This window comes from Carcharodon carcharias, chromosome 18, assembly GCF_017639515.1.
Source record: "Carcharodon carcharias isolate sCarCar2 chromosome 18, sCarCar2.pri, whole genome shotgun sequence".
NCBI classification, from domain to species: Eukaryota; Metazoa; Chordata; class Chondrichthyes; order Lamniformes; family Lamnidae; genus Carcharodon; species Carcharodon carcharias.
Window position 1 is genome coordinate 13,706,783 of NC_054484.1, and position 23,391 is coordinate 13,730,173.

The 23,391-nt window shown below is 47.4% G+C and overlaps 1 protein-coding gene across 1 annotated transcript in view; it reads left to right on the forward strand.

Annotated features, from left to right (window-relative positions):
- chodl (chondrolectin) overlaps window positions 1-22,574 on the forward strand; it is a 31,062-nt gene extending 8,488 nt beyond the window's left edge. Inside the window, exons 3-7 of the mRNA XM_041211838.1 lie at window positions 120-277; window positions 4,428-4,475; window positions 17,065-17,160; window positions 18,940-19,042; window positions 21,733-22,574. Coding sequence (XP_041067772.1) covers window positions 120-277; window positions 4,428-4,475; window positions 17,065-17,160; window positions 18,940-19,042; window positions 21,733-21,817 — 490 coding nt within the window. The 3' untranslated portion in view covers window positions 21,818-22,574. The remainder of the gene's footprint in view (window positions 1-119; window positions 278-4,427; window positions 4,476-17,064; window positions 17,161-18,939; window positions 19,043-21,732) is intronic.
- The last annotated feature ends 817 nt before the right edge of the window (window positions 22,575-23,391 follow it).

A 23,391-nucleotide genomic window follows, 5' to 3' on the forward strand; every position in this document is an offset into this window, starting at 1 on the left:
TTGGTGAGCTGGGGGCACTGGAGCTGAGGCCACTGTTTCAGACAAGAGCGCCGGGCAGAGCTAAAACCCAAAAATGCTTGCAGATTTAACTGTGTTTTTGTTACTTTCTGCCATGCTAGGAACTGGTATACAGACGAGCCTTCCTGTGGTAGTGAGGCATGTGTGGTGATGTACCACCAGCTGACAGCTCAGCCTGGGCTTGGTGGCCGCTACCTGTACCAGTGGAATGATGACAGGTGTAACATGAAGCACAACTTCATCTGCAAGTACGCATCAGGTATGACTGGCCCTCCGTGCTGAAACTAATACTGGGAGCCCCAGTGCTGAGCCCATTGAGCTTCTCCTCCACCTATTGTTGTGGAAAGATATGATCTTGTAGAACTTACAATGTTGGTGGATGTTGCACTCACTAATGCAGTTGACAGACAGGAAAAGACATAACTGGTTACTGAAGCCTTTCCTACACCTTCTGATGAGTGAAGCATTATAACTGCAGACTTCCTTCCTCTATTCCCCCACCACCGGTGCCCCCCACCTCCCCCTCCCCCCCCGGCCCCACCACCATCACCTCCGCAAGAGGCAAACGTGGAGAAACAAAAAGGCTGATACATTGGGAAATTCGTTTCTGACCCCCCCCCCCCCCACCGATCAAAACCGGTCGAGACGATCAAAGAGAGCCAGCATTATCTATATTATATTCTTTCATGGGATTTGGTAGTTGCTGGCTAGGCCAGCATTTGTTGCCCTTCCCTAATTGCCCTTGCTAGGCCACGTCAGAGGGGCAGTTAAGAGACAATCACATTGCTGTGGGCCTGGAGTCACATGTAAGCCAGACCAAATAAGTATGACAGGTTTCCTTCTCAAAAGGGCATTAGTGAACCAGATGGCTTTTTATAACAATCTGCGATAACTGTCATGGTTACCATTACTGAGAGTAGCTTTATAATTCCAGATTCCTTAACTGAATTTAAATTCCACCAGCTGCTAAGGTGGGATTTGAACCCATGTCTCCAGAGCATAAATCTAGACCTCGAGGTTACTAGTCTAGTGATATTACCACCGCTTTACCATCACCCTCTAATATAGGCATATAATAATATATCTATACACACACCTTTTACATGCTATGATCTCTAATATATAATACTTGGAATAAAAAATGGTCAGTAATCAGATGTCTATTATTTTTGGGATAAATCTGACATAATAATGTTACTATTGTTAATAATCTCTTTCAACATGACCCACCTTGAAGGGGGAGAATGAGTTTGTATCATACCCATGCCAGCTCTTTGAAAGTGATATCCAATTAGCCCCATTCACTCATTCTTTCCCACATCCCTGCAAACATTTCCTTTTCAAGCCCTTATTGAATTCCTCTTTGGAAGTTTCCATTGAATCTGCTTCCATTTTCTTTTTAAGACAGTGCATTCTTAATCATGATAACTTGCTGCATTAAAAATGGAATCTCATCTCCTCTGTTGATTACCTGTGTCCTCTTGTTACTGCCCCTTGCTCATTTACCCTGTCAAAACCCTTTGTAATTTTGAACACTCCTGTTATATCTTCCCTGAGCCTTCCCTGTTCCCAGAGCAACTCCAACTTTTCTACCAAGATAAAGGCAAAATACTGCGGATGCTGGAAATCTGAAACAAAATGCTGGAGGAACTCAGCAGGCTTGACAGCATCTGTGGAGAGAAAGACAGAGTTAACGTTTCGAGTCCGTATGACTCTTCTTCAGAGCTGAAGGGAAATAGAAATGTGGTGAAATATAGACTGTTTAAGGAGGTGGAACAGATGAAGCTGGATAGAAGGCCAGAGATAAGTGGAGGCAAAGGAGAGATTGCAAAACATGTCATTAACAAAAGGTCAAAGGGTTGTTAATAGTGGTAATACTGGCTAAAGGAGCTGCTAAAGGTGACATTAAGAGCGGAAAGCAGGATGTGATAATGGCCATATCGGGGTAAGCACTCTGGAAAGTGACTGATGGTCCTATTGGGGGTGGGGTGGGGCGAGGGTATGTTGATGGGAAAAAAGATTGTAAAGGCTAAAAGCTGGGGGGTAAAACAATGAATAAAGATGGAAATAAATTTAAAAAATAATAATAATGAAAATAAGTGGGAATAAATAAATAGAAATTTTAAAATAAAAATGAATAAGACAAAAATGGAATCAAAAAGGGATGGGGAAAGAGAGAGGGTTCATGGTCTGAAGTTGTTGAGCTCAATGTTAAGTCTGGAAGGCTGTAAAGTGCCTAATCGGAAGATGAGGTGCTGTTCCTCCGCCATTTCCGCCAATTCCAGCATAATGCCACCACCAAACACATCTTCCCTTCAAACCCCTGTCGGCATTCCACAGGGACCATTCCCTCCGGGACACCCTGGTCCACTCCTCCATCACCCCGCCCCCCTCCATCAACTCCCTCCCACGCCTTCCCAAGCATTCGCAGAAGGTGCAACATCCACCCCTTTACCTCCTCCCTCCTCATCATCCAAGAGCCCAAACACTCCTTTCAAGTGAAGCAGCATTTCACTAGCATTTCCCTCAATTTAGTCTACTGCATTCGCTGCTTCCAATGCGGTTTCCTCTACATTGGAGAGACCAAACGCAGACTGGGTGACCGCTTTGCAGAACACCTGCGGTCTGTCCGAAAGCATTACCCAGACCTCCCTGTCACTTGCCATTTCAACACTCCACCCTGCTCTCTTGCCCACATGTCCGTCCTTGGCCTGCTGCAATGTTCCAGTGAAGCTCAACACAAACTGGAGGAACAGCACCTCATCTTCCGATTAGGCACTTTACAGCCTTCCACACTGAATATTGAGTTCAACAACTTCAGATCATGAACTCTCTCCTCCATCCTCACCCCCTTTTTGACACCCCCCCCCCACTTTCTTATTCATTTTTATTTATTTATTTATCTTTTTATTTATTCCCATTAATTTTCATTATTATTATTTTTAAAATTTATTTCCATTTTTATTCATTGTTTTGTCCCCAGCTTTTAGCCTTTTCGATCTTTTTTCCCACCTCCTCCTACCCCATCCCCACTAGGGCCATCAGTCACTGTCCAGAGTGCTTACCCTGGCCCGGCTGTTATCACATTCTGCTTTCCACTCTTACTGTCACCATTAGCACCTCCTTCAGCCTGTACCATCACTATTAACAACCCTTCGACCTTTTGTCTATGACATCTTTCGCAATCTCTCCTTTGCCTCCACCTGTCGCTGGCCTTCTATCCAGCTTCGTTTGTTCCACCTCCTTAAACAGGATATATTTCACCACATCTCTACTTCCCTTCAGCTCTGAAGAAGAGTCATACGGACTCGAAACGTTAACTCTGTTTTTCTCTCCACAGATGCTGTCAGACTTGCTGAGTTTTTCCAGCAATTTTTGTTTTTGCTTCAGCTTTTCTACTCTGTCCACATCAGTGACACGGAGCACTTCTTACCCGTATATATTTAGAGTAGCTATCACAGCCTAGGACCCCTATGATAAGCCAGCTCTCTAGGCGCATCCTGGAAAAACTAACATAAGATGAATCTTTCCCTATCGTAGCTCATTCCCTCATGTCGATCAATACTTAGTGGCAGTCACACTTTAGCAGGAGTGCCAGTCAGTGACGGAGTTGAACTTGTCCTAGGTTTGTTTTGCGTAGGTGTGAGGAGCAGTCTGTGATAGCTAATCTATGATCTGTTGTGGGATTGTCATGTCCAGGTATGGGTATCAGTATTAGCGATAATTGGATAAAAACAAAAAAACTGCGGATGCTGGAAATCCAAAACAAAAACAGAATTACCTGGAAAAACTCAGCAGGTCTGGCAGCATCGGCGGAGAAGAAAAGAGTTGACGTTTCGAGTCCTCATGACCCTTCGACAGAACTTCTGTCGTTCTGTCGAAGGGTCATGAGGACTCGAAACGTCAACTCTTTTCTTCTCCGCCGATGCTGCCAGACCTGCTGAGTTTTTCCAGGTAATTCTGTTTTTGTTAGCGATAATTGGCTTGCCTTTTGCTGATTTGATGTAGTCAGACACGGACACCAGCCTAAACATGTCCCGGGCCTAGGTATGGGTACACATTGCTGAGAATTGGTCTGCAGCCTGCCCTAGACTTGCTGTAACTAGCTGTGTTTCACCTCAGTTCGTGCTTTGCTCCAGTGAGACTCTCTCCCCTGTCCTTCCACAAGTATGCACCGGCGCTCCAGCAAACAACTACTCCCTCCATTATCAGCGTCAAATTGGGTTCTCACTGTCGCGCAGCTGTTCAATAACCCCGATTGCCGACTGTGAGAAATAAAACAATTCAAAGGTGCTATACCTGCGAGAGGTTTTTATGTGTAAGCATGTTGGGATTCTTCTTGTCCTTGTGACATTATGGAAGGATGATGGAAGGATGTTACATGTTACCGTTTCTTCCTCTATTGACAGGCGGCTTCTTGAGTAATGAATCCAAGGATCGTGTGGAGCCAGATTATGGTAAGTAGAGTGTGACCGTTCACTTACGCATTCAGTTACTATCAGAAATATTTGCTAACAGAAGCTTCAGCCCTTGATAACTGGTCTATAGCCTATCCTGGGCGTGTTATACCTGCACCTTTATGTGATTCTACAGTGTCTACTGGGTGTGTTATACCTGTACTATTCTGATAGCTGGCCTACAGTCTATACTGGGCGTGTTATACCTGCACCATTCTGTGATAACTGGTCTACAGCCTGTCCTTCATATATCTTGCGTGATATTTGCAAAAAAAAAAAACTATAATGTTTTGCATGAAAGACTTCTGTCCAATAATTTAACAAATATATTTATGTTAACATGGGTTAGTACCAGTTCTAACAAATTGCATTTTTATAGCATCTTTAATGCAATCAAACATTCCAAATCAGTTCACAGAAGTGAGTATTAAACAAAATTTGACACGCAGCTACATAGAGAGATATTAGGACTGGTGATTAAAATCTTGATTAAAGAGGCAAGTTTTAAGGAGCATCTTAATGGAGGAGAGAGAGGTGGAGAGATTTAGGGAGGGAATTGAGGAGACTAGAGCCTAGGCAGCTGAAAGCATGTCCATCAATGGTGAAGTGATTAAAGTGGAGGATGCTCAAGGTCTAACCTGGAGATCTTCCCCATCTGTATGGTCTAACTCTTTATTGTCCCATTATTATTGAATATGCCAGCAATAACATGCATTTGTCTAGCGCCTTTAGTGCAGTGAAAACTTGCAAGGTGTCTCACAGGAGCATAAATACAGACATCAGATAGACAGAAGAATTTCATTGGATCACGGTTACATGTCCTAGTATCACACAACACAACTTCTTCCATTTAAAAATGTTAGGTGTTAGCAGTGATACCTGAATATAAAAACTCTGACCAAAGTGCAGAAAGATCCCCCCCCCCCCACCACCAACGCTGCCAGCTGACTACCACACTGCAGCATACATCAGCGCTTGAAAGCCACTGTGAGGTGGAGGTGAGCCATTCAGAACAGAAGGACCCAAATTCAACAGACGGACATAGGAAAAGAGGAAGCCATTCTGCCCCTCGCATCTGTCCCGCTATTCCGTTCGAGCGTGGCTGTTTCTGTACCTCAACTCCATTTACCCATCTTAGCTCCATGTCCCTTGCTACCCTTGCCCTTGCTGCATTCTGCGCTCTCAGTGAGTGCTGGTGGTAGGGTTGCTTTATAATTGTCCTTTGAGAAAGGTACATTGAGGATGCTTCCAGCACTCCTCAGGCATAAGTGGAGCACAAGATCAGCTCTTCCCAAAGGGAAGAAACAATGAGAAAACAAGCTGGGTTAGAGTTACCATGACCAAGCAGACTGAATAGGGTTCAGAATTCGTTATAAATACCCAGCTTCACAGTCCACTTCTCCAAAAAAAAAATGGTAAGGCTGGCATTTCTTGCCCACCCTTGGTTACCCCTTGAGAAGGTGGTAACGGGCCGCCCTCTTGAAACTCTGCAGCCCATGCGGTGAAGGTCCCATTATGTTCGGGAGCTCCAGGTTGTGGACCCAGCAACATCGCTGAACCCAGTAACCAGAGGCCATGCCTGGTTGGTGAGATCAGATCACTCTTTGGTTTCGGATGATGTTTATATATCTGCTCTGATTGGCTGTAGGATCTTTCACCTACACTCCCTTCGTCCCCATGGCAACACTTCAACCAATCAGAGTCAGCTTGCCAACCAATCAGCAACCTCTTGTCATGTAGTGTTATTTTTTGCTTCCTATGAAATCTGATATTCTTCTGTCCAGATGAGTGCAAGATGAAAATCTTTGACAGCGTGTCTCTTATTTTTCATCAATTTCTACCTTTTATTCTCCCCCCACCACACCTGCGCACCACCCCCCCCCCACCGCACCCCCCCCAAACGAACCCCCCCCCCAACCCCCCCAACATGTGGCACATACGGTGCATTGCTTATTTCTCTATTTCACAAAAGAAAACTAGGCTTTCCTAAAACCAAAATCAGCCAGCACGTAATATGATTCACACAGAGCCAGTCATTTATTGCAGGGATATTCTACATTATACTAGACACGCCGGTTTAAGGGCAGAGCAAGCCAAACCATATAGTTGCTGATCCAGGTATTTTTCAGAATTTATTATACAGCCACAACGATGTTCGTTAATTATTTTAAAAGTCAAACTGTCCTAATTAGTTTCGATCAATATCTGTCTGTCTCTCAATGACACACACACACACACACACACACACACACACACACACACACACACACACACACACACACACACACACACACACACACACACAGCAGCATATAGGAACTTGTACGCTAGCACATAAACAGCACATGTACATAAATAGCATATGCTCACAAACAACACCGGCCCACACACCACAGCCCCACAAAGAACACAGATTCACACACACACATTGTAGCGTTCAATGGTTCAGTTGTTCGGTGTTTGATTATGTAAGCTCGTTTACAATTGATGCTCACGGTGCTTGGTTAGTTAAGCCTGGGTGTGGACTCAGAGAAGCAAGAAAAGCTACTGAAAGAGCTGGAAGCCAGAGCTGATGTCGGGAGTAGACGTTTTAAAAGCACTGTGAATAAAACCTGATAAACACAAAGAAGCTAATGTCACCTCTTCATCGCCCTGAGATATAAAAGATGTAATGCAGTAATTTTGTTTTCAGTAAAATAATTGGGAGATGTATTCCGAGTGGCTGATCCCATATCTCCTGCTTTTCATTCTCATCCATTGTCAAAATGACCCTCACCCACAATCGGAGAGCAGACAATGTTTACATGTGCCTCATTGTCATGGAATGCTGCAACATTTCTTGTCTTTTTTCATGGGGTTTCCAGATTACAAAGTAATCACAGTTTTGAGATTTATTTTCTCCCTAATTTTGTCCCTTCTTTTGGGAGCACCATAGACGCTTATGGCCCAGAAGGAGGCCTTTCGGCCCATCGTGCCTGTGTCGGCAAAGGAAGAGCAAATACAAATTTACAGCAAAGTGGTGGAGTGGAGTGGGGAGTTGGGTGGTGACATCACAAGGATGACATCACAGAACCCTTACTTGCATACATTAATGAGGCTCTCGTCTGAGTCAGGCAGATGCCTTGGCCTCCTAAAGAAAGGACCCAGTTAATGCACCAGGCGGGAGTAGATTGGAAATGGGACTGCATCTTATTGGAAGCGATTTCAGCCGTGCAGCTGCCTCATTTGCACATTGTGACTTGTGTTAAAATTGCCTCCGCATGTCCTCAAGTCCCTGCGCCCCAGTTCATCTCATCTCTGCTCTTGTTTTCAGCCATGCCAGCGTCCCACAGCTGGACCTTCACCAAAGGAACAAACAATGTATTGAAGCCTCTCCTTGGTTGACGTGCATGTTTGGCGAGATGGGCCTCACTGGCAAGACCATGCCTGGTTGCCCTTGAGAAGGTGGGGGTGAGCCGCCTTCTTGAACCGCTGCCGTCCATGTGGTGTAGGTACACCCACAGTGCTGTTAGGGAGGGAGTTTCAGGATTTTGACCCAGCGACAGTGAAGGAACGGTGATATATTTCCAAGTCAGGATGGTGTGTGGCTTGGAGAGGAACTTGCAGGGGGTGGTGTTCCCATGTTCCTGCTGCCTGTTCCTTTGAGGTATTTGTGGTTGTGGGTTTGGAAGGTGCAGTTGAAGAAGTCTTGCTGAATTGCTGTAAAGCACCTTATATATGATGCACACTGTAAACACGGGCACACGGTGGTTACAGTGGATGTTGAGAATAACATCTAGTGAATCTGGAAAATGTCAGTATGCCCTTTGAAGCAGCTTTGAAAAAAAGCCATAACATCCAGCGACTGACAGTTAAAGGTTAAGTTTGCACAGAAGAACCATTTTCAAGCGGCGTTACTGGGCTGAAAGCTGTACAGTGGTGAGTTCCGCAGATCTCCACCAATGCTGGAGAGTTCACTGATTGACTCAAGGAGAGAGCACTTCACACACAGACAGGGTGAAATCGTCCCAGATTTGCAATAAATGCAGTAGCGGGTGGGGAAAACGATGTTTTAACCCACCGGCAGGCAATTGCCACTTCTCACACTGTATCGTCCCAAACCCGCCTTCAATCCCCAGGGAACACGCCACTTCGATGGCGGGTTGGCTCTCATTCACCCACCACGCCATCACCTCGCCGCTTCATCACGCCGGGCACCATATTTAAAGTGGAGCCGCACGTACACCTCTCAGTGCTTCCAGCCCAGGACTGCTGCATGGAAGACATGGCCCCGAAAGGCAAAACGACTGCAGCCCCCAGGCACAATAACGCATCCCTTGAGCGCCTTCTGGACGCCATGGAGGCTCGGGGAATGTCCTTTACCTCCGCTCTGGCTACAGGATGGGCAGCAACACCACCAATCTGTCTTGGGAGGAGGTGGCAGAGGTGGTCAGCGCCAACACCCTTCAAAAGAGGACAGCATCCCAGTGCCGCAAGAGGGTGAATGATCTCCTCTATTCCACCAGGGTAAGTCACTCTTCTCATCACTCTCAACTCTCTCACTCTCACATACCCACAGGGACCTCACTCACAGCCAGTGCAAGCGACATCACCATTCACTCTCTCACACACTCACCGTCATTGTCCTCATCCGGTCCATGGGACCATTCACCACCTACACACACCAGGCATACTTATCATCTGGCCTGGCAAGCGTCCTGCTTACACTCTCTCCATCTCTATTCATGCAGGACAAGCTGGCACACAAGAGAGAGAGGCCGCAGGTTGGTGGAGGATTGCCTGAAATCTTTGAAAACAGAGCCATCCAGCTGGCCAGCGATGACCGGGACCGGTACTGTGCTGTCAGTGAGGTCGGTGCTGCTGTACCAAGTGAGGATCCAGCAGTGCAACATCCATTAGACAACCATGCTGTGAGTGATGTGTCCTGTTTCACAGGCCACTGCCGTGCGCTAATTATCTCCCCTTGCTTTCACAGGCACATCTGGGAAACAACCAATGGAGTCCACGACCCAGGGTCTCCAATCAATCCCTGAAGAAACATCTGAAAAGGAATCAGAAGGCTCTCTCCTTGAAGTCCCGCCACAGCGCTCACCCACACCCTCCACCAGCGCAGAGACACACACCTCGGTGGGATCTAGCTATAGAATAGCCTCGGGATCACAATCTGGTGAGCACATCGCACTGTCTGATCCACAGCAGGCGGCGCCAGGGACTTCCCAGGTGCCCAGCATTCAGAGGACTGCTGGAGGCTGGAAATTTGTTGAGTCCAAGTCAGATAACGAGCCTCTGGACTCGGTCATATCACAGTTTTGAGTAGGTTAGACAAAGGAGAGCCAATGGATGTTATCTACTTAGACTTCCTGAAAGCCTTTGACAAGGTGCCGCACAGGAGGCTGCTCAGTAAGATAAGAGCCCATGGTGTTAGAGGCAAGGTACTAGCATGGATAGAAGATTGGCTGTCTGGCAGGACGCAGAGAGTGGGGATAAGGGGGTCCTTCTCAGGATGGTGGCCGGTGACTAGTGGAGTTCAGCAGGGGTCAATGTTGGGACCACAACTTTTCACTTAATACATTAATGATCCAGATGAAGGAACTGAGGGCATCCTGGCTAAGTTTGCAGATGATACAAAGATAGGTGGAGGGACAGGTCGTATTGAGGAGGTGGGGAGGCTGCAGAAGGATTTGGACAGGTTAGGAGAATGTGCAAAGAAGTGGCAGATGGAATACAACATGGGCAAGTGTGAGGTTATGCACTTTGGTAGGAAGAATAGAGGCATAGACTATTTTCTAAATGGGGAGAGAATTCAGAAATCTGGAGTGCAAAGGGACTTGGGAGTCCTAGTCCAGGATTCTCTTAAGGTTAACTTGCATGTTGAGTCGGTAGTTAGGAAGGCAAATGCAATGTTGGCATTTACTTCGAGAGGACTAGAATATAAAAGCAGGGATGTGCTGCTGATGCTTTATAAGGCTCTGGTCAGACCACGTTTAGAATACTGTGAGCAATTTTGGGCCTTGTATCTCAGGAAGGATGTTCTGGCCCTGGAGAGGGTCCAAAGGAGGTTCACAAGAACGATCCCAGGAATGAAAGGCTTAACATATGAGGAACATTTGAGGACTCTGGGTCTATACTCGATGGAGGTTAGAAGAATGAGGAGGGATCTGATTGAAACTTACAGAATACTGAAAGGCCTGGATAGAGTGGACGTGGGGAAGATGTTTCCATTAGTAGGAGAGACTAGGACCCGAGGGCACAGCCTCAGAGTAAAGGGAAGACCTTTTAGAAGAGAGATGAGGAGAAACGTCTTTAGCCAGAGAGTAGTGAATCTATGGAATTCATTGCCACAGAAGGCTGTGGAGGCCAGGTCATTGAGTGTATTTAAGACCGAGATAGATAGGTTCTTGATTGGTAAGGGGATCAAAGGTTATAGGGAGAAGGCGGGAGAATGGGGTTGAGAAATTTATCAGCCATGATTGAATGGTGGAGCAGACTCGATGGGCTGAATGGCCTAATTTCTGCTCCTTTGTCTGATGGTCTTATGATTTCTTGAGCTGCAAAAGCAAGCACAGGAACATCAGGAAGGGATGTCCGCTGCACTCCTCAGATTGCAAAGCACGATGGAGGAGTCCTTCCACCTTCAGGCTGAGGTGATTGCGCCAGCATGTCAAAGCACCGCGGTCAACGCTGGTTGGTGGCAGCTGCCATGGAGACCTTGGTCCAGAATGTCACTCCTGCACTGCTGCACGGACTCAACTCCACTGCTGACGCCATAGTTGGCCTCCAACAATGTGTATGCGAGCTGGATGCGGGGCAGCCTGATCTCACTCCAACTACCCCTTCCCTCAAGGAGTCTGCCTGGGGCCCTTGGGTGCCCATAGCGAGGAGGATCAGCAGGTGCACACTTATCCTTCCAGGACCAATCCATCCAGGTGACTCTGGGAGTGACCAGCCCCTCCTAATCCCCTCTTCCTGAGGCCCTAGCAGCTCCAGCTCTGCAGGCCGAGGAGGGTACCACTGCCACACAGCAGAACCCTGAGAGCAGGCTGGGGTTCCCCGAGGTCTCGGCCCTCCAGAGGACGCCCGTCAAGGTCATCACAGGCAGTGCATAGCAGTCAGCAGGCTGCCTCCATCTCCGCTGTGGATATCCAGGGAGCACCAAGATGTAGCAGCGGGATTTTGGAAGGTTAAGAAGAGTTAGTTTCTCAGCCTGGGCACGGGTGTTTATTACTTGTACATAATGTTCACTCTTCTCAATAAACTCCCAAGAATGTCACCCTGCCTGTGTCTCCTTGTTCTGATGAGCAGTGTTCTTGTCACTCAGATGTGAAACCTTTCTGCACAAGATAAAGGCAGGTGTCTCAGTCCAGGCCTCTTCCCTGTGCTCTGTGCAGCCTTCAGACCAAAGTGATGGTCCAGCCTCACACTCCCTGGACACATTCGTCATACTTGCACCTCGATGGCACTTGTCATTGCTGCCAGAATGTCATTGGTAGGCACCACTAAGTTCCATCATTCTCTCTGTGTGCCCTCAGCATCTTTAAGGTGGGGCTGGCCTCCATCTCTTCAGCACCTGCGATTGGTGACGCTGTGCTCCTGAAGGGGTCAGGTGCTGAAGGCAGACAAAGCATGAGGTGCTTTTAAAGTTTCACGGCTGCGTCTCTATGATATGACCCTGATCACAGAGCGCAAGCGAGCTGTCCTTGGCCAGACAGGCGTCAGACATTCTCAGAGGCTGTGTGAAGATCTATGGAGTGTCCTCATTGCATGTCATCATCATCCTCCTGTGATCAAGAGACTATTAGGGCCTCCACTGCATCTCTATGACAGGAGCACCACAGGGAGTATGTGCGCTGCCATAAGTCAGACTGGAGTCAAACATTCAGAGATGCAATGGGAGGATCCATGGTGTCCCCTCACTGCATGTCGTCATCATTCTCCACAAATCTGGCAGCTTTGAGGGTCTCCTGAGCGCGCCTGCCTCATCTGGCCAGTGCGAGGGCCTCATCCCTGTCACCATCGTCTTCAAGGACCTCCTCACCCTCATTCTCATTGGCGTCCTCCTCATTGGAGGAGACCTCCAGCTCCTCCACCTCCTCCTCAGCCAGCTCCTCTCCCTGTTGCAGTGCCAGGTTGTAAAGGGCACAGCAGGTGATGATGATGCGTGACACCCTCTGCGGATTGTATTGCAGGGCCCCAGCAGACTGGTCCAGGCACCGGAACCTCATCTTCAATATCCCGATGGTTTGCTCCACCAAGTTGTGAGCTTCAGCATGAGCCTAGTTATATCTTCGCTCTGCTGCAGTCTGAAGTTGCCACACGGGTGTCATCAGTCACATCCTCTGTGGGTAGCCCTTGTCCCTAAGGAGCCAACCCTGCAGCCTCTGTGGACCCTGGAAGATCTCAGGGATCTGTGACTGACTGAGAATGTAGGAGTCATGGACACTCTCTGGAAACCGTGCGCAGACCTGCAGGATTCATTTGTGGTGGTCGCACACCAGCTGCACATTCAGCAACTGGAATCCTTGTGGTTCACATAGTTGCCCCCTTGTTCTGACAGAGATCTGAGTGTCACATGAGTGCAGTCGATTGCACCCTGCACCTGTGGGAAACACGAGAACTGGGTGGATCCAATGGCCCTTGCATCCTGGCTCTCCTGGTCCCGGGTGAAATGCACAAAGTTGTGTGGCCCTCGTGAAGATGGCATCCGGGACCTCATGGATGCATTTGTGGGTGGAGGCTTGTGAGATCCCACAAAGGTCAGCTGTGGAGTCCTGAAAGGAACCAGTGGCATAGAAATTGAGCGTCACAGTCACTTTCATGGACACTGGCAGTGGATGCCCTCCTTGTCCCCATGGTGCCAAATCCTGCAGTAGCTGGCAGGTGTGAACGACCAGTTCCCTAGACATGCACCGTCTTTGGCAACACTGGTTTTCGGTCATCTGCAGGAATGAAAGATGGCGTCTATAGACCCTGGGTCTAGCTAGGCCCCAACCAGCAACAACTCACAGTGACTCCTCGGGGCGTGTGTGGGTGCACCAGCCACCCCTTCTTCCAGAGGGTGCTGCTCCTGCCTCTGCCCAGCCAAGAGCCTCAGTCGCTCTCTCCTCCTTCAGCTTCACTCTCTGTAAGCCACAATGCCTACAGGCTCCATGCTCCTGATGTCCTCCTCCCGCAGGATGGAAGAGAGAGACGGGGGGGTTAGCTTGGGTGTTCTAAGAACCTCTCTTGGTTAAGTCCACCCCAGCCACCTCTGCCTCACTCTACCTGACCGATTGGCAGCAGCTTTGCCCACTGGACTGCAGGCTGTGCTCTCAGCTCACGCACAGGCATTCTCCTAACCTGCACTGCAAGGCTGCACTGTTAGCTTGAACCATGGGGGAGACTGGTCCAAACCTGAATGATGACATTGCAAGGGGCTGTGAGCACCTCCACGAGTGACTGCTCCATGGCCAGTTTCAGCAAGGAGATTGTACAACTTGCCCATCTAACTGTTCTGCAGTCCACTAAAACACTCACTTGTTTGCAGCCTGTGTCCAAGGGGTAAAAAGCTCTGGTGCATTTGTTGGCACTTTCAAGCCTTTGCATTGCTTGAGTGGGCAGATAAACTAGAAGCCGGACTCCACGCATGTCGGTGTGGCTGTGCCTGAACTGTCTCAGCTGCAGAGCAATGGTCACTTTTTATACAAAGTTTCCCTGATGCAGGGCAGCTTCCCTCCCCCTCACCCCGCATGTGCTTGTGGTCTACCTTCAGCTGCAGGGCAACTCTTGCCCTCTCCCCTCCCCCCCACCAAAACGCCTCAACTGCAGGCAGCCCTTGCCCCCACCCCAATTCGCCTCAACTTTGAAGTCCAACAGGCGATCCTTATGAATGCTGCGTTACGTTGCTGCACACTCACCTCCGAGTACTCCTCAAAGTGCAGCCCACCAAGTGCACACCTTATATATGCAGTCGTGAAACACGTCGCTTTGCAATCATGCTGACATGGGCTGACGATCCAGTGGAGTGGGGGAATGATTCCGGCAGGCTGGTGATGTATTACAATGAGGTTGCCCATGTCCGATGGCCGGAAATCCAGTCCGCCATCGATGGTGACAAACTGGTTTCGCAGCATCATGAAACTGATTTTGGGCCTTCTCGCCATATTGCCTGCTATCGAACATGCCCGACGCCAGCGGGCACGGAAAATCACGCCCATGGGGGTGAATTTTACGGTTCCCCACCAGTGTGTCTGAAGGCAGAGGGGGGGGCTTGTAAAATAAAGTGACTATCCTGTCACCTTCACACCCAGCCCCCAACCTGTCACCCACCATAGGGTGCGAGGGCGAAGCACCAGGCAATCCACCCACCCTGGGGTCTATCGAGGCCCTTAAGTGGCCAATTAAATAGCCACTTAATGGCCTCATTCTGCCTTTGTTACAATTGTACTGGTGACAGCGGAGGCAAGGATAGCAGCCTGGCAACTTTCACTGCGTGGGCTGCTGTCAAGCACTAAGCGGTTGGAGTACCTCCTTTGGGTGGTCCCTTGTGCCCGTCGGGAGCACACCCTCCAAGATCAGATATCCCCCCCCTTTATCTCTGCCTCCCCCACCATCCCAACCTCTAAAACCTGACTCCTCCCCCCCAACCCCGCTCACTGGGGTCTGCCGGGCAGACCCGACCAAAACCACTGACGTGGCTAAAGTCCTGGATCGATCACTTCTTCACCTTTGCCTGTAGTCCCAGCAGTGGCCATTACTCAACCCTGGTGCAATCAGATTGGCCAGCAGCTCTCTAGAGTGGGGTTTCCCCTCAGATGGAGGCAGAAGCCCCATTCTGTTCCAGTTAAAGTTGACCCCAGCGTATTATCGCTGTGGGACAGCTGGGTTTCTGGCCGGCACGGTGCCGATGGACTTTTCGGGCGGCGGGGGATGGGTGTGGGCAGGTAATCCGCTCCCACCCACCCCTATAAAATCCACCCCACAGAGTAGAGATTAATAATCTATATTTATATGGATGAAAGTTTAGAAGGTTGTGCAACTTTCTTTTCTGTACTACATTAAGGCCTAAATAATCCTACACCTGGCCTGCTAGAGGAGGGACAGTTGGCCTAGTGTTCTTTAGACATTTGTTTGCTGTCCCAGGAACAGAGGAACCATTGAATCCAAACTTCCGTTGGGGAAAATCCTACTCCACAAGCCCACCGGATTAATCCCCAGTTACCAGGATAGGGTGCTGTGCCTGGTCAAAGCACTGACACCTGCGAGGCACCTGCCCTCTGACCCATCCTGAATAGGCACAGTGGTCAAAAGCCATTTCTCTACCCCCACACCTCCCCCCCTCCCCCCATTGGTCATCCTGAGGCCTAATTTCCAGGCCAAGGGATTTGCTGCAAAGAAAAATCTTCCCTGTTGTGAAGTGAGCCATTTGCAGATACATGAAGAGTAGTCAATTCTCTCCAAGGTCAATGACAGAGGTTCTGAGTCTCCTTCCAAGGCCCCGGTAGAAGCTTCGCAAGCTCCATGCTGGCAAGAGATTCATTCAGCCCTTATAATGGGCAAAATTTCTAGGGTAGCCCAACCAGGTACACCCCCCTGATGAGGTGGGGTTGGTGGATGAGGGGGAGGTACAAGTGAAATATCTGCTCACAATAAAATGGCAGGGCCTATGAAATGGTGCGGTGGTATAGTGGTTACGTTACTGGACTAATTGAAGCCGGAGTTCAAATCCCATTATAGCAGTTTGAGAATTTGAATTCTGCTCAAAAGGAGAAAGCTGGTATTGGTAAACATGACGTTGGATCTGTTAACTTGTTGTAAAAGATCGCTGGTTCATGTCCTTGAGAGAAAAAAAATGCTTCTATCCTTACCTGGTCTGAGCTACATGTGAACTCAGACCCCACACTAGGATTGCCAGCTCTGACTGGATATATTCCTGGAGGGTTCATCCCGTGACCTTGTGTCCCCAAGCATCTCTGCCTCACCTAGAATGTCCACCCTTGTGGTTTAATGCCCTCCTCTCACCAACTGAAGGCAGGCCGAGTGTAGGTCACTCAGTTGGATGATTCTTGACAGTTTTTTTCTGATCAATACTTTTTTCAAAACTAATGAACGTGTTCAAACAAAAAAGGAAAGGTGTACATTTTGTTTTCTGTTTAACACCCCTCTGTTTCTTCCACCCATTCAATTGCTCACAGCAATGTCCTGGAGATTAATCTTTAATTCCTGTAGATGCGAGGGCAACCCTGGAGGGTTGGCAACACTATTCCACGCCAGTGTGGTTCACTCTTCAACGCCCTAAAACATGGCTAAGCAAAGCACTCTTAAGCTGTGTCAAGAAGATATCAGCCCCACCTGCCCTTTCCCAGGGCAACTAGGGATGGGCAATGAATGCCAACCTTGCCAGGGAATTCCCACCTCCTGAGAATTACTTAGAAGGAAGAATGGGTGCAGGACGCTGGTGAAGTCGGGTTCTGTTCCATTTGTCACTGAGTTTCCACTCAGTTCCATTGTGTCGCCTTGGGAACTGATTTTAGAGACTGCTCCTTTTTTTTGAGAGTTTGTCCTGGAAACCGTTGTGTGAACAGAAAGCTAGAATGATTCTAATCTTCACTAGTTTCAGAAAACGTGTCCACGGGGCCGGAAGTCATGGTTCACCCACCCAGTAATTCCGCTGATGACCAACACCACATGGTCGTGACAGAATCATCAGGTAACTTCTACCATCGGTAATTGGGTGATTAGAAATCTTCTTTTGCGAGTTTAGACACCAATGGGGTAAAAATTTGTCTGGGCCTTTATTCCACCTCAATGGAAGACCTGAGGCTGACATGAAATTGGGTCAAATTTTAATCATTTGGGCCGATTGTTAGTGTGGGTTGTACCTCCACGGACAGCTTACCCATACCCTAAAATGAAACCAGTAGAGGTATGAAATGGGCCACTGATTTGCACAAAGTCAGAATCCTTGTCCCTATTGTTGTGTAGGGTAATGTGCTGGAACCATATCCCCCAGTTTATTTGCAGATATTTGAAGCTTCTTTGTTCTATGGGTAAGGAGGTGCTAGACAACATTATCTCACCAAGGAAGAACTACAATGGGTGCTGAACTGATCACATAGGAATGGAACACACACCCCTCCACACACACAGACAGACACACATAGACACACATCTACAAACACACAGACATATGTATACACTCACATAGACACATCTCCACACACACCTCCACACATATATACGCACACACACACACACACACAGGAACACACCTGCAAACACAGACATATGTATACACACGTGCACACACACATACATACATATACACACACACACATGCAACATACATACATACACACATTGACACAAAAAATTTCAAAGCTGTCCACATACAGATTCACACACACCCAGACACACACATTCATATACACATAGAGATAGACAGACAGACATACACACATACACACACATTCACACACACATAAACATATAGGCACACGTACATACACACAGACAGTTCAGCATTGACCATAATCCTTCCTTGTTGAGATGCAGCATCTTTTATACCTTTTGTCAGGGGTGGACCTGAATTGTTCACTTTAACAGGGCTTATCATCCTATAAGAGTTTCTCTAAATGTCCAATGGGGGATTGAGTTCTTTAAAGCATGGAGTGAAAACCCACCCTGACATTACCCATCTTCCATGAGTTTCTGGAGCCTTAATCAATCAGGTTTTACACAGTCTTTTTACCTCACCCTGCACCACCTCCTATGACCGGTTTATTCCTCACTTGAAACAGCTTTCAGGGGTGGTTCAGATCGGCATGTTATTGGTTACTTAATTTCAAAGCTGTCCATAATGGTTATCCAATCCAACTGCTTTCATTCCTTATCAAACTTTTGGAACACAGCATGTTCCGGTAAAACCTCCACTAATTAGTTTCTGCAGTCCAATAAACACCTCTCAGCCAGACATGGTTGGCTGAAAGTCTAAACATAACTTCGAAGTGTAGCTGTTTGTTGTTTTAATCCTTTTATTTACGATAGCAGGACCACTTGACCAGACATATCATGGCCTCGAAAGTCTGTTCTTTGTCACCGTCCAATTGATCTGTCTTATTTATTCGTTCGTGGGATATGGGTGTCACGGACTATGCCAGCATTTACTGCCCATCCCTAATCTTGGTTTATCTGTAAGAAACCTGTGTTCTCGCACTGGAGAGTGTCTCCTTTTACACCCCAGAACCGATGGCCTGGTCCATAGGGTACCTCAGTTGAACAGGCTCCTGGTAGATTCCGTCTAGCCTCACCATATACAAGGTAGAACCTGGAGCAAGGGCTGCCTGCAGAACTTTAGCTCATCAGCAATTAGCGGTAGACGTTGTGGGGGGGGTGTGGGGGGGAACCAAGGAGGAACTTGGCTTGCTCTGTCAGCTTCCAGATTCCGTGGCTTGAAGGAATTTCCTGAACCAATATTCTTGTTTCCCAGGGATAATGCCCAACGTGGTGTACGTCATCATTCCCACAATTCCACTGCTGTTGTTGCTGGTGGTTGCCCTGGCAACCTGCTGTATCCAGATGCTGAGCAGAAGGTAAGTGAATTATTTAAGTCTGTAGCCACTGATGCTACACTGATTCCGGTGTGGGTGGAGGAATGGGGTGGTGCTTCATGAACCCCCAAGAGGGTCACATTTCATTCTGTTTGAAGGAAAGACTTGTATTTCCCTAGCACCTTTCATGACCTCAGCTTGTCCCAAAATACTGTATGCTCTTTTCAGCAAACAATTCCACCAAATTAACAAATCAAGGGACAAAGTAAAAGGCAGCACCTTAAAGGGATACTGCAAAAAGAAAAACAAAATCTTAAAGGAAATTTACAAAACTCGAATTAAAACATGACTAAAGGGGTCAGTGCATTATGATGTACTTTTGAAGTGCGGTCACTTTTGTAATGTAGAAACAGCAGCAATGTCCAAAGCTGCAGTGTCCAAATAATCTACTTTAATACTGGGACAGCTATTGGCCAGGACACCAGGGAGAATTCCCCTGCTCCTCTTTGAAGGAGAAGCCATTGAATCTCTTATGTGTGCCTGAGAGATATCACTTTAACGTCTCACCCGAAAGACAGTGCTTCAGGACTACAATAGGAGTTTCAGGCTAGATTTTACATCTCTTTCAACTTCAGTGGAAATAATAATCAGGGGAGCTGTAAGACAGGCTGCCAATTCATTCTCACCCGTTTTACATTACATTATCAGACAGAGCTGAACTTAGCTGCAGGAGAATGTGCGAGCTGGAGAACTGTTGGTTAGAGATAGCTAAGAATATCAGGCACTCGCTAGTCAAGTCTAAAACAGCTGGGGACAGAGCATGGTTACCTCTGCCCTGCCCCATTGTGACTGCCCCAACTTCAGAAGAGCCCCTGCTATTGCACCAATGTGATCTTTAACACCACGGTCTGCGCGTAATCCTTTTTGGGCAATGTAAGCAATTTTGTGTCCACCCTGTGACAAATAACTTGGTAGATTTATGCTGTGGGCTATTGATTTAAATTGAGAGCATTCAGAATCTTTGCACTTAAAACCTTTGCAGCTGCTTGAGGCATTAGATTTCTTTCCTGTACTAGCATGGATAGAAGATTGGCTGTCTGGCAGGAGGCAGAGAGTGGGGATAAGGGAGTCCTTCTCAGGATGGCGGCCGGTGACTAGTGGAGTTCCGCAAGGGTCAGTGTTAGGACCACAACTTTTCACTTTATATGCTAATGATCTAGCTGAAGGAACTGAGGGTATCCTGGCTAAGTTTGCAGATGATACAAAGATAGGTGGAGGGACAGGTAGTATTGAGGAGGCAGAGAGGCTGCAGAAGGATTTGGACAGGTTAGGAGAATGTGCAAAGAAGTGGCAGATGGAATACAATGTGAGGAAGTGTGAGGTCATGCACTTTGGTAGGAAGAATAGAGGCATAGACTATTTTCTAAATGGGGAGAGAATTCAGAAATCTGGAGGGCAAAGGGACTTGGGAGTCCTAGTCCAGGATTCTCTTAAGGTTAACTTGCAGGTTGAGTCGGTAGTTAGGAAGGCAAATGCAATGTTGGCATTTATTTTGAGTGGACTAGAATATAAAAGCAGGGATGTGCTGCTGATGCTTTATAAGGGTCTGGTCAGACCACATTTGGAATATTGTGAGCAATTTTGGGCCCCGTATCTCAGGAAGGATGTTCTGGCCCTGAAGAGGGTCCAGAGGAGGTTCGCAAGAATGATCCCAGGAATGAAAGGCTTAACATATGAAGAACGTTTGAGGACCTGGGTCTCTACTCGATGGAGTTTAGAAAGATGAGGGAGGATCTGATTGAAACTTACAGAATACTGAAAGGCCTGGATAGAGTGGACGTGGGGAAGATGTTTCCATTAGTAGGAGAGACTAGGACCTGAGGGCACAGCCTCAGAATAAAGGGAAGACCTTTTAGAACAGAGATGAGGAGAAACTTCTTTAGCCAGAGAGTGGTGAATCTATGGAATTCATTGCCACAGAAGGCTGTGGAGGCCAGGTCATTGAGTGTATTTAAGACAGAGATAGATAGGTTCTTGATTGGTAAGGGGATCAAAGGTTACGGGGAGAAGGCGGGAGAATGGGGTTGAGAAACTTATCAGCAATGGATTGAATGGCAGAGCAGACTCGATGGGCCGAATGGCCTAATTTCTGCTGCTATGTCTTATGGTCTTATGGTCTTGTTGCTTTTGGCTGGATTCAAATCCAAGTCTTGGAGGTGAAAGTGTGGTGTGAAAAGCCATGGGACATTTGGGCCCATATTCTTCTAAAAGTGTGAGATTTGTTCTATTTTAACCCTCATGCAGGAACTTCCCATTGTTAGATGCTTCTCAATGCTGCTGAATGGTGGCACAGTGGGTACCGACAGCTGGGGAAATTAAATTAAGTTATTAAATAAATCAGCAATGGTAATGACCATATAACAGCCAAATGGTCATAGAAAAACATCTGGTTCAGTAATGTCCTTTAGGGAGGGAAATCTGCCATCCTTACTGGTCTGGCCTATATTTGAGTCCAGACCTACGTCAATGTGGTTAACTCTTGATTGCCCTCTGAAATGATCTAGCCAGCAACTCAGTGAAGGGCATTAAATGCCAGCAACACCAACATTCTACTACTCTGTGCTAAACTTAACTAGACCCTTGCTTATTATTGGATTGCACTGTAGGAAATGGGCATGCTACTGCGAGGTCGTCTTATGCACAAATGCTTTGTTTTCCTTTATTGCTCTCAGTAAAGACCGATCGAAGAGCAGCCCAAACGAATCGACTCTCTGGATATCCCCAGCTCCAAAGAAGGAGGACCTGGCTAACGTTTAGTGACCCGCAGGCCGGACTTAACCTGGGGAAAAGAGACAAGCAGCGACCTTAGCAACATATACCCAATCCCAACCACCCGAGAAGCTGATTGCAGACCTCTCAGAGAATGTGTGCGATGGCAAGAGAGGTTTGAGAAAAGGACCGAGGAACATTTCAACCAGCCCATCAAAAGAAACAGGAAGCCAAAACCCCCTTCCTCTTCTCAATTTTTCTTTTCATTGCCGTGTTAAGAATGGAATAAAGGATGGAAGAGATGTGGTCGCTGTGGGGAGTGACAGTGGGGCCAATGAGCGCTGCTAGCACGCAGCTTTTGGACAAATTGCAAGAGGCAGAATAAAACAAAAGACAGGCCTGAGTTCTAGACTGAAGGTCTTGGCAGAGAATGGACTGCTGAGGGGGGTTTGAAAACTTTTTTGAGTGGGGGTGGGGATTGGAATGGGGCAGTAAACATGTTCCAGTTTAGCAGCAGCGAATGGCTTTAAAGCAGTGAAGCATTATCATTACTTCAACGCCAAACTCCTGGTGAAGAAGCCACAGTCAATTACCCCGGACACTAGCGATAACCGTGACTAACATAAAGTGGAATGAGAAAGTCCAATTCTCCTTTTCTACAGATTAAGATAAGCAAAACCGGGCCTAATTTTTTTTCCTCTCCACTTGACCAGGATGAGTATTTCAGTTTTTGGCATGTTTATTGCTTCTTGTTTGTTAAAAATTGTTCGCTTTGTGCTGGGAAGAGGGGGAAAAAGGTGAAATATTTTTAATTAAAATGGATTGTGTGATTACATGAACTGTTTGCAGTTTTCATTTTACTCAGAGGGAGATAAGCTGGGTCAATTTGGAGTTTGAATAATGGCATGACAGACTATGGTAGTTTGGAACTATGTCACCCTTGTTTCAATCACTCGGTAATTCAATAGCAGACATAGACAGGTCCGCTGCATTCATTGACACTAGTGTTGTGATTAATCAGCCAGGTTGGTTAATTAGTGGGGCCTAGGCAGTTAACTTGGATACTAGCCCTGAGAATTATTTCTGTTCAACTGCAGATAACCACAAGCCAATGTCCTAAATGGTAGGGTGACCTACTTCTACCTTTGTAACATCACCTGGGTCTGCCTCACCTCACCTTGTCTGCTGCTGAAATCCTCATCCATATCATCTTAGTTGCCTCCCAACTCAATTACCCCACAGCTTCCCACCTTGCATCTTCCATGACCTTGTGCTCATCCAAAGATCTGCATCCCAACTCATACCAAGTCCCGCTCACCCATCATCCCAGTGCTAGCTGACCTAAATTGGCTCCCAGTCTGGCAACCTTGATTTAAAATTCTCATCCTTGTTTTCAGATCCCTCTGTGGCCTTTCCCTGCCTATCTCTATAAGCTGCCCCATCTCCTCAATCCTCCAAGATCTCTGTGCTTCAATTATGGACTGTTGCACATCCCTAGTTCATTTGCTGCTCCGTTTGTGGCCATGCCTTCACCTTCAGCTGCTGTAGTCCAAAGCTCTGGAATTCCCTTTGAAAATTTCTCCGTGTGTCTCTTTAAAAGACCTGCTGTAAGTATTTATTGC